The following is a 10,352-nucleotide window of genomic DNA, read 5'->3' as shown; positions in this document are numbered from 1 at the left end:
ACCCCTCTAATAATTAGTTAGAAATTGTGGTCCCCGACTTTATGCTTTATTCGTTGGCCACTAATAGAAGATATGATTTACTTGTACATGATATTTTCTTCAACTTAAAAATCTAGAGAAGAAAATTATTTTTTTTTAAAAAAATATAGGCTACTTCCTAATCAAGAGACATCTTAATCATTGAACAGTTTCAACTTTAAACTCCTAGAACACCACAACTTACATTCACACTATGATATTTTGATTGATAAAACAACTTTTGTCCTCTAACTATATTCAGCTTTCAACATAAAATATGCAATATGTACGACATCACAACTTAGACAACTTAGACAATTTCTATTAATTTTACAAAAAATCATACTACTTTCCTTCTTAAACCAATTCAAATTCATCATCATCCATCGTCATTATCCAACACAATACATAAATGTACAACATGTATAAACAACTTATATTCAATAAAGGTTCGTTTAGTGATCAAGATAAGATAGAATATAATATGAGATTAAAATAGGATAAGAGCACCATAAGCATTAATCCTGTTACAATATCACATGTTTGGTTACATCATAATAACAAACATGTTTGGTTACATCATAATAACAAACAAGATACCATTATTAAAATATGTGTTTTGTATATAATATATATATACCAATAAGGTATTATATAAATTGTATTCAAATAAAAAAATATTGTTTTATTAAATTTACATATTTTTTTAAAACTAAAATTTCATTTTATTATTTAAAAATTTTATATTAAAAAATATTTTTAACTATGTAATACAAAATTATTTATAATATAATTTTTAAAATTATAATATTTAAAATTATAATTATCATTCAAATATTTTCTAAAAATATTTAAATAATAATAATTATTTTAATATTTTAGTTAATAATATACTTTAAATTTACATGTCAAAACTATTATAATTATATATAAGATTAAATGTCGAATGTAAAATTTATAATATATATTATATAAATTAATATTTATACTATATATGTTGTATTTATTATTATTATTATTATTATTATTATATTACTATAATAATATATAATGTATATTTTTATAAATTAATATTTGATATTATATCTGTTGTATTTGTTATATATATTTTTTATTATTTTTTATATAATGTAATAAATATATGACATAATGTATATAGAGAAAAGAGATGAAAGCTTATCTTATCTTATTGCTTCCTAATACAACTCCCCTCTCAGCTCTCAAGATAAAAAATACACTAAAGTAACATGATAGGATTATTATACCCTATCGACACAACAAACAATAGATTATCACATGATAGGATAATTATCTTATCCTATCATACCAAATGAGTCTTAAAAGCCTCAAAACATATACAGAAGGTCATCTAACTAAAGATTATTCAAGAGCAAGGATTTTGTTGAGCAACCGAAGCATTTTGGAGCTCTTCACTAAGCAAGCTAGATTATTTTGTTGAGCAAACAAGAACTTTGTGGCTCCATTTGTTGAGCAAGCCTACCTCAAAATTTGACATCATTATTTATAACGGTATAAGTAGGCACTTGTGCCTCTATATATTAATTTTAAAAAAAATTAAAGTACTAATAAAAAATAGAAATAATAAAATAGGTGGTTATTAAAGAAGTGAGGGTGGTTTGGAGAAAAAAAATGTGAGTTAAAGATGGTTATAATTTATAAGGGTAAAATTGTTCAATAATTGTGTACACAAAAATATGGAATCATTTTTTTATATTTGTAGACATGGTCCATACATTATCCTTAAGTTGACAATCAAATATTAATTGTTTTTATAAATAGGTATAAATATCATTCATAACTTTTTTTTTTGAACAGCAAAGAAATATTTTATATAATAAAATGGTACAAGAAATACCAATGTCGAATACATGTTTGCATGCGGAGGACACAACAAAGTTGGGCCTAATTTAAGTTACAAATTAGCCTCCAACTAAAAGGTCCAAAATCAACTATTTGCATACTAGATTACTCTAAAAACTCCTCAAAATCCCATCAAAGATCTTAGGAAATGATACAAAGTCCAGGATTAGCTTCCCATTGACTGAATGAATAGTTAAACGACTTATCAAAACTTGTCAGCCAAGACCATGAGTATAACACAGTTTGCTGCAGTAAACGATTCCCGTCAAGGTGCTCCCCTTCAAACACATATTTGTTCTAGCTCTCCAGATGCACCATAATATTGCAGTCCATATAACATGCCATTGGTCAACCCTCTTTTTAGACAATAGTATACTTGGATGAGCAAAGAAGTTGCCTTCAAATGAACTAGATAGAGGAGTCGGGCTATCCAACCACAACAACCATTTTTTCCAAATCGGGTCAGTGCTGCTGCAATATAACAATATGTGTTCCGACGACTCGATATCCGCATTGCAGAAGGGGCAGGTTGCTTGATCCCTCAAGACTATCACATTTCTCCTCAGCAAGTTTTCCTTTGTAGGCAAAGCACCCATGAACAACCTCCAAATGAAGCATTTAACTTTGGGTGGGACTTTTATATCCCAAGCTACTGCAGCAACATTTGGCAACTGTGATGAGGGGCCACGGTCCATCAAAGCCCGATACCCAGATCTTACTGAGAAGCATCCCGAGCTATCCAGTGTCCAAAGCCTTGAGTCTTGTACACCCTCTATTAGTACCCTTGCCTCCACTATATTCATAAACTGTTGCACATCGTTTAATTCCCAAGTGAACCAAGCTCTTCTCCACTGAAATCTCCATTGCCACCTTCCTCTCCTCCAATGACCCATCTAAATATCATTCATAACTAACTAAAAAAATATTAATGCACCTGTGAATAACGATATCTAGTAGTTACTTATAATTATTGGTTTCTATGTAGAAAACAACATTATTTTTTTACTACATATATGTTAGTTTCTTTTTGTTTCAATTAAAATTGATAATCTATAAAAACAATTTTTCAATGATATTATTTTTTTATGTGTCTAACAGTATCATTCACAAACATGTATGCATTTTCTACTTAATTTTATATGACAATTTAATGAGTAGATCAACATTAATTACTTAATTTTAAAAATTATGTGAACCAAATTTACAATAAAAAATTTTAAGTGATCAAAATTACACATTCACAATTATATAGACAAAAAATATATTTAAGCCAATACATAAATAAATAAATAAATAAACTCAAGTCCTTATAATTTAGTTACTTTTATATATTCAATTGGAATAGATGTTGGTTATTCCTTAAACGTAGAAACTTAATATATCAAAGGTGATCTTGTATATTAGGAAATCAATATACAAAGTATTCCAGAAAACGTAGCTGGATTTATAATAACGATCTTAACTATATGTAGAATGGAGTTTTAATTGTTGGAGTAAAGAACTGTTGGTATTAAGAGGACCAAAAGGTGAAACAATTAAGAGAAAAATAAATTTCTTTGATGAAAGTTGTACGTCTAGGAAGAAACTAGAAACTACAAAGTAAGAGCTTCAAAGAAACATGATAGAGTCGTATCCAAGCTTGTTTACTACAAGTAAATTTTGGAGATTAAATTTCTTTTAACAAGGAGGGAATCGTAATACTGATAAGATAATAATTATAGGTAGTAATTAAAACCACCACCAATGAATATGTTGTTAGCACAAAAGGAACACTAATCGCAAAGTATTGTAGCTGGAACTGAGTAAGTGACAGGTACTACTCCCTTAAATTTGGAATTTTATTATCTCAATTCTCAATTAGATGCACTCTGTTTTTCAGTTTTCACGTTTCACATACGTGTGGCTCTATGCGATTCGCAGGTATCAATTAACTGTGCAGAATTATTATTATTTTTTACTAGACTGCAGTATTATAATTGCTATAACAACATGTGTGATTAATTTAGCATGAATAATTAGAAAGAGACACAAGCATTGCCGCGTTATATTTTGAAATTTGCCCTTGGCAACGCAACCTTTTAGGTGTAAACACTAGAGAGACTTTCAATATTTGGAACTTGGTAGATTGAGTAGAATATATATCACTCGATTCTAGACGGCATTAGTTTAATTAGTTCATCACCCTTTAGTGGTTGATCATTATTCCCCAGAAGATGCAAGATTTTGTTTGGGACCCAAATTAAACTTGGACCAATTAATGCATGTGGACATATATATTATTATCCAGCTGAACTTGAGTTTATGGCATGGGTTTGCTTCCATCCGTTGCTTCATGTTCCTATTGACAGAAGTACACATCCAAATTTTTCGTCCATGCCAATGTTTGGTATCATTACTTTTTGGAAAAAAAGATCTTTTAGTTAATGTTAGTCAAAGAATGCAGCAAATTTTTGTGTTGTTTAGATGGGTAGGTTAAAGAGGGCAGGTGAGAATTGACCATTGAATACTTGCTTATAAAAGAGAAACATCTGAAAGCACGACCTTGGGTGCTCAGTCACATGCATATTATTTATTTATTTATTTATTATATTAACGGTGTAAAAATTAAGTTTGCATGTTGATAAAGCAAGACCACTGTAAGGGAGAAAAGGGTTTTAAAGATATTTTCGTAATTATTATTATTTTTTGGACTATAACTGGATTTTCCTTCAGTCTGTTTGCGGATTGAAATCATCTATATATTCAATTCGTTTTTTTTTTTTTTTTCTGGATTAGAAAATAACATATATGTTTAAAAAGTAGTGTACTATTTCTTAATGTAAGTTTTCTTTCCTAATTGAAGAGTATCGTTGTATAAGCATGACAATGGAACCGGTTGGAGTAAGTTTTGCTCTCCATCTCTATAATATATAAAAAGCATGACGAAGTCGGGTTTGAATTTAAAGAAAGGTTTATATTTTTCAAACTCATGGTTTGCGTACACATATAAAAAATTCATGACATTCCTTTTTATAATTTTAATTTATTTATACATTCTAAATAAATGAAATTTTAAGTTATTAATCAATATATTATAATGTAAATAATATATAAAAATAATAAATAAAAATTAAATTTTATATATTTTAAATTAAATGTATAATTTTAAGTTAATTTTTACTTAATCAATTCTATAATTTAAATTATTTATATGTATATGAAGGTATCCGATGAAAACAAATTTTATTATGAAAGATGAGAGAACTGGATAATATTTTTAAATTATAAATAAAAATAATTAATAATTAAAATTAAAACTTAATGATAGACTTTTAACCTATAAGATTATTGTTATTGGTGTCTCTATCATCTATCATTATTATCACTGTTATTGTCATCATCATTAATACTGTTGTTGTCACTATTACCATTGTTGGTAGTAATGATAATAGTAGCTAAGTTAACAATACAATAATGATGACAAAGATTGTAATGATGGTGATATTACTAGGGATAACAACGAATGCGGGTAGGTGCAGGTAGTAGCTACCCATTCTCATGTGAAAAAATCCACTTGCACCCGTCCCGCAAACTTCAGTTACTCGCTTTGATAATTTTGTTACGAACTCATTGATATCCATGTATATTCAAGAAAAAATATATGATTTGTTATCAATTTGGATGACAAAAAATAAAATATAAATCCAAAGCATAAATTTAAATACAAATTATTCTATTTAAAACATACATGATATCAACACTACAAGAAAAATGCTGATTTCCGACGGAAATTTCCGACGGAAATAGGTAAATTTCCGACGGATTTTGCTTTTTCCGACGGATTATAAAATTATAAAATTATAAAATTTCAATCAATCTTTTTCTCTTCAACGACCTCACTTTGACCACTTGATCCTTGAAATAAAAAATATTCAAATTAAAACCACTAAGAATTGATATTGTTAAAATTGGAATTATGTATAAACAAATACTTTACATCATCAAATAGTTCTTCCAATACTGTACGAAGTTTCATTTTGTCCACCTTTAATTTTGTTGAGCCTAAAAATGATAACAAATTCATTAAAAATATCTTATTAATATAAAATTATAATTAAAAAATTAATTTAATTAATTTTCATATTGGTCCAAAGTCAATCTTGGAGACACATATGTCTCCAAAGTATATTTGGATGTAATTTATTAATGTAGAGTAAGAAATTGACCACCAATATTGAATGAAGACTCATAAGTCACAATTAAGATATGAATTCCAAGAAAATCTCTTGAATTGCAATCATTTGCAAGGTTAGATATTTTATCCCATTAGCCTTCTACCAAGCTAAGATGTCAAATTTTTAATCTAAATATGAGAATGTTACATCCTCCAAATAATGATCAAGCTCTGTCTTATAATTTAGTGGATCACTTCTCTTAGTACCCTTATGTTTTGCAAAATTTGACTTCTAAGAATCTCTTATTTCATAAACACTCCCATGTATTAAATTTGAGTTTGAATATTGACTAGAAGAGCCATACTTTTTACCCTTCAGTTTCAAGTGATACTCTTTTGCAAAAAATAAAATAAAATAAAATAGCCCTCTCTATTCACAATCAACTTTGTTTCCATAAATTTGGGAAAAGAAATAAGTTGACAAGTAAACTTTATATCAGGAGTCTAACATAGTACTTGCAATCATTACCCCATTTATCAAATCCCAATATTTATCAAATTTGGCAATCATAGATACAATCATTTGATGAATAACATCAATAAGAGAGTTAAGTCACTCCATTAAAGCCAACTTAATTTCACATATCTTTGGAAGAAAAAAAAGATTTTTTGTTGAAAATGAAGAACTAGAAAATAAAATAAGAGTGTCACATCATAAAATATTTCCAATCTTTCACAAATAGCATTTGCCATTAGCAAGTCATATTCACTAGGGAAAACTTTGTATTGACTCTCCCTTTGTCTCGATCAACCAAAGACATCCTTGTATGGTATGGTTACTTGAAGCATTAAAAATGTAGAATTTCATCTAGTTTTGCAATTAAGAACAAAGTTTCACAGGTTGCGGGTACCTGCGGTGCAGGTAGCATGATACTCGCCTTGCCAATTTAGCATGCAGGTTGCATGTAGCCATTTGAAAAAATCATTAAAAATGCATTGTAAATTTTACATGTAGATATCCATAGTGCAAATTCTTTTACCATTCCTAAATGTCATCATCACTATTGTCATTGTCATCTTACACCACCACCATCGTCACCATTATCACAATGACAATAGTGGGTGGTAGTGATTGTTATAGTTGTTGAAACCACTATAGTAATGCTTTTATAAGTGAGTGTCTATAATTAAGTTTTAATATCAATCATTAATTATTTATCTTTAATCTCATGAATATTATTTAGTCTTCTCATCTCTCATGATAAGACATGTTTTCATTGGATATTATATATATATATATATATATATATATATATATATATATATATATATATATATATATAGTTGCTATAACACAATAGTGTAAAAAGCAAGGCAAAGATTCTAATACCTAAACTCGTATCACGTTAAAGCAAGTTTTTCCTGTTAAAATCGAGATTGGGTAAGACTAGTTCTCACATGTACAGGTTTTGTCATGCCTAAGGTTGTTTATTTTTCGAGTTAACACTACAAGAAAAATCAACATTATCTACAGAAAAAAATCTGTAGATAAGCATGAAAATCGGTAGATAACTATCAATTATCTACGAATTATCTACAAAAAAATTCGTAGATAATATGGTCGTAGATAACGTTATCTACGGAAAATTTTATGTAGGTAACGTTACCTATGGATTCGGGGTGAGGTTATCTACAAAAATTTCCGTAGATAACTTATCTACGAAAATATTCGTAGATAACTATTTTCAACATAGCATAGATTGTCTTGTTTTACCTTTCCACACCAATCATTATAAATAGTTTTACCTGGTCAGAAATATAAATAAAATCACTTTTTAGATTTCTTAACCTATAACCACAATATGAAATCAAACATCTTTAAAATTTGAATACCCATAGCAATTATGCATAATTAGTTTCCATGTCATAGTGTAAAAGAAGATAATTTTGCATAAAATTGTACATAATAAAATATCACTAAAAATATTTAAATAGTTGTAGATCCATAATCTAAATAAAAATCTAACTAATAGTTATCTCCATAGTGTCCAGTAGGTGGTGGTTGTTGGTCATCATGGTCGTCATGGAATTGTTGATCCACTTGTTATTGCAAAATATGTTGTGTATCAGAAGGTAGGAGAGGTAGAATAGCATTGAAAAGGGATTGAAACTGGCGTTGCAAACATTCATTTTGTTCCCTAGATTGACGAGCCTCCTCCCTAGATTGACGAGCCTCCTCTCTAGACTTACGGACTTGTTCTTCCAATTGAATAATTTTGTCTGACTCTTCAGTAGCACGACTAGAAGATATATTTTTGAAGGTATCCACCAATGTCAATGGAGAAGTGACTTTTCCAACCCCGTAAAGTCGTCTTTTGTTTGTAAACCCACCAGCAGCAACAATCCAATTCTTATTGCGGAGTCTTTCTTCCTGAACTGGGTCCATAGAAGACGTTTCAAAACCTCCCGTAAAAGATGCAGCCTCAGACCTAGCTTGATTAAATATAGTCTCAAATTGATCCTATTTCACAAATAAAGATGTTTAGAAGTGACATTTATCAAAGATGATTAAAATTGAAAAGAATAAAGCAATACTACGAAAAAAATAACTCACATATGTTCGCTTAGATTTTTGGTCGACAAAATCACTTGTAAGCTTCCGTACATGAGTTTGGTGGAACAACTCATCAACATGTGGAAGGCGACCCAACTCTTGTGACTATAATTGTATAAATAGTTAATCATCATATTTCTAAAAATTATGTTGAATAAAATATAGTAGTTGTTTAATATAATTACGATCTAGATAGCATGCTCGTGAGGAGTGATGGAGCCACCTGTGTGCAAACTTCCACCTCTCTCAGATGCTATATTTTTTTTGATCTTGGATACTCTTTGTTTTAAATTCTGGGGCCATCCACTAGGCAATCAAACTCTGCCAAACTGTATCAAACATCCAATTAGGCTTCTTGTTTATTTTACGAGCTTTCTTGAACATTTCAGAAAGCCTATGAGATGCTTTTGTGTGAAATATATTTTTTATCTTCTCTTCATGTTCAGGTCTCCATGAAACTTTTTTCTGCACATTTGTTAACTTATCTACGGAAAAAAATATGTAGGTAATATTCTGTAGATAACTTTTAGTTATCTACGAAAAATATTCCGTAGGTAATATTCCGTAGATAATTAAATATTATCTACGAAAAAAATTTTGTAGGTAATATTCCATAAATAATAACAGTTTTTATTGTAATGTAAGTAATAAATCCTTTTGAGTTTATTACAATCATAAGTAGAGAAAGCGTATTAACTCTAGTACTCTTTTCAAGTAAATTCTTTGAAGTCATATAAACTCTTAAAAACTCTTAACTCTCAAATGTAATTTTTGGCCCAATGATTCCATAGTTTGTGTTTTACTATGACTCAAAATAATATGAAGAAGTCAACTCTTTTTAAAAATAATTTCACTTTAAAAACTGTTTTTACAAAATTATATATAATCTAATCATTTATGTAGTTTAATCCTTTTAGTATTAATGTACTACAAAAGTTTGTTATTGTAATTTAGTACTTTTACCTTTTTTATAGAGTTGAAATGCTTAATTATTATTGTATTAAAGGTATGTTATTCCCTTGTCAAATAAAAGAAGAGGAAAGTTTATTATGTTATAAAACGTTTTTTTTAATTTTTTTTATAATAAGTAAAATCTTACAAATTTATGAGTCAAATCTCTGAATTGATGAGTCTATAAAAACTTCACGAGTTTATATAAATTTTAGAGTTTGACAACCTTGATCATTCTTATTTTGATCATTCTTATTGTCGCATAATATTATTTTTTTAATGATTTTGTAAAAATATTTTTTTTATTTAAATATATTTTTCCTTATATATATCATCTTTTTTTTTGGTTCTTGTAGAATTATACTTTTTTAAACGGTCCTTATAATTTTTTTATTATTATTTTGGTTCTTGCTATTTTATTCTGATCCTTAAAATATATTTATTTTTTGGTTTTAGTCTCTATTAATTGGCATTTTGTTTCTAATTCAAATTTATTGTTCTAATTTCACATTGTTATGCCTTTTGTTCTTATTTTGGTAGTATTTTCTAAGGTATTAAAAGCAAGAGACTTCAGTATTTCGTCATCTTTTTATATCCAGCCATCATTATTAAATGTAGCATATATATATATATATATATATATATATATATATATATATTAAGAAATCTCACCTCTTTCATGATCACACTGTGTGACAATATATTGTAGTTAGTTAAAAGCTAATGTTTGGTAAC

At 28.2% G+C, this 10,352-nt stretch overlaps 1 protein-coding gene across 1 annotated transcript; it reads right to left on the bottom strand.

The window, feature by feature from the left end:
• Positions 1-2,114: 2,114 nt before the first annotated feature.
• Positions 2,115-2,792, bottom strand: LOC145956201 (uncharacterized). Its single transcript, XM_083071766.1, has one exon. It carries the CDS (start codon positions 2,790-2,792, stop codon positions 2,115-2,117), a length of 678 nt encoding a protein of 225 aa, XP_082927892.1.
• Positions 2,793-10,352: the final 7,560 nt, after the last annotated feature.

This window comes from Cajanus cajan, chromosome 3 (assembly GCF_000230855.2).
Source record: "Cajanus cajan strain Asha chromosome 3, NIPB_CcT2T_4, whole genome shotgun sequence".
NCBI lineage: Eukaryota > Viridiplantae > Streptophyta > Magnoliopsida > Fabales > Fabaceae > Cajanus > Cajanus cajan.
Note: the sequence above shows the minus strand (reverse complement) of the source record. Positions and strands in the feature narration are given on the sequence as shown.

Coding starts and splice junctions, on each gene's coding strand:
- LOC145956201 (XM_083071766.1), bottom strand. CDS start 2,792: ATGGGTCATTGGAGGAGAGGAAGGTGGCAATGGAGATTTCAGTGGAGA.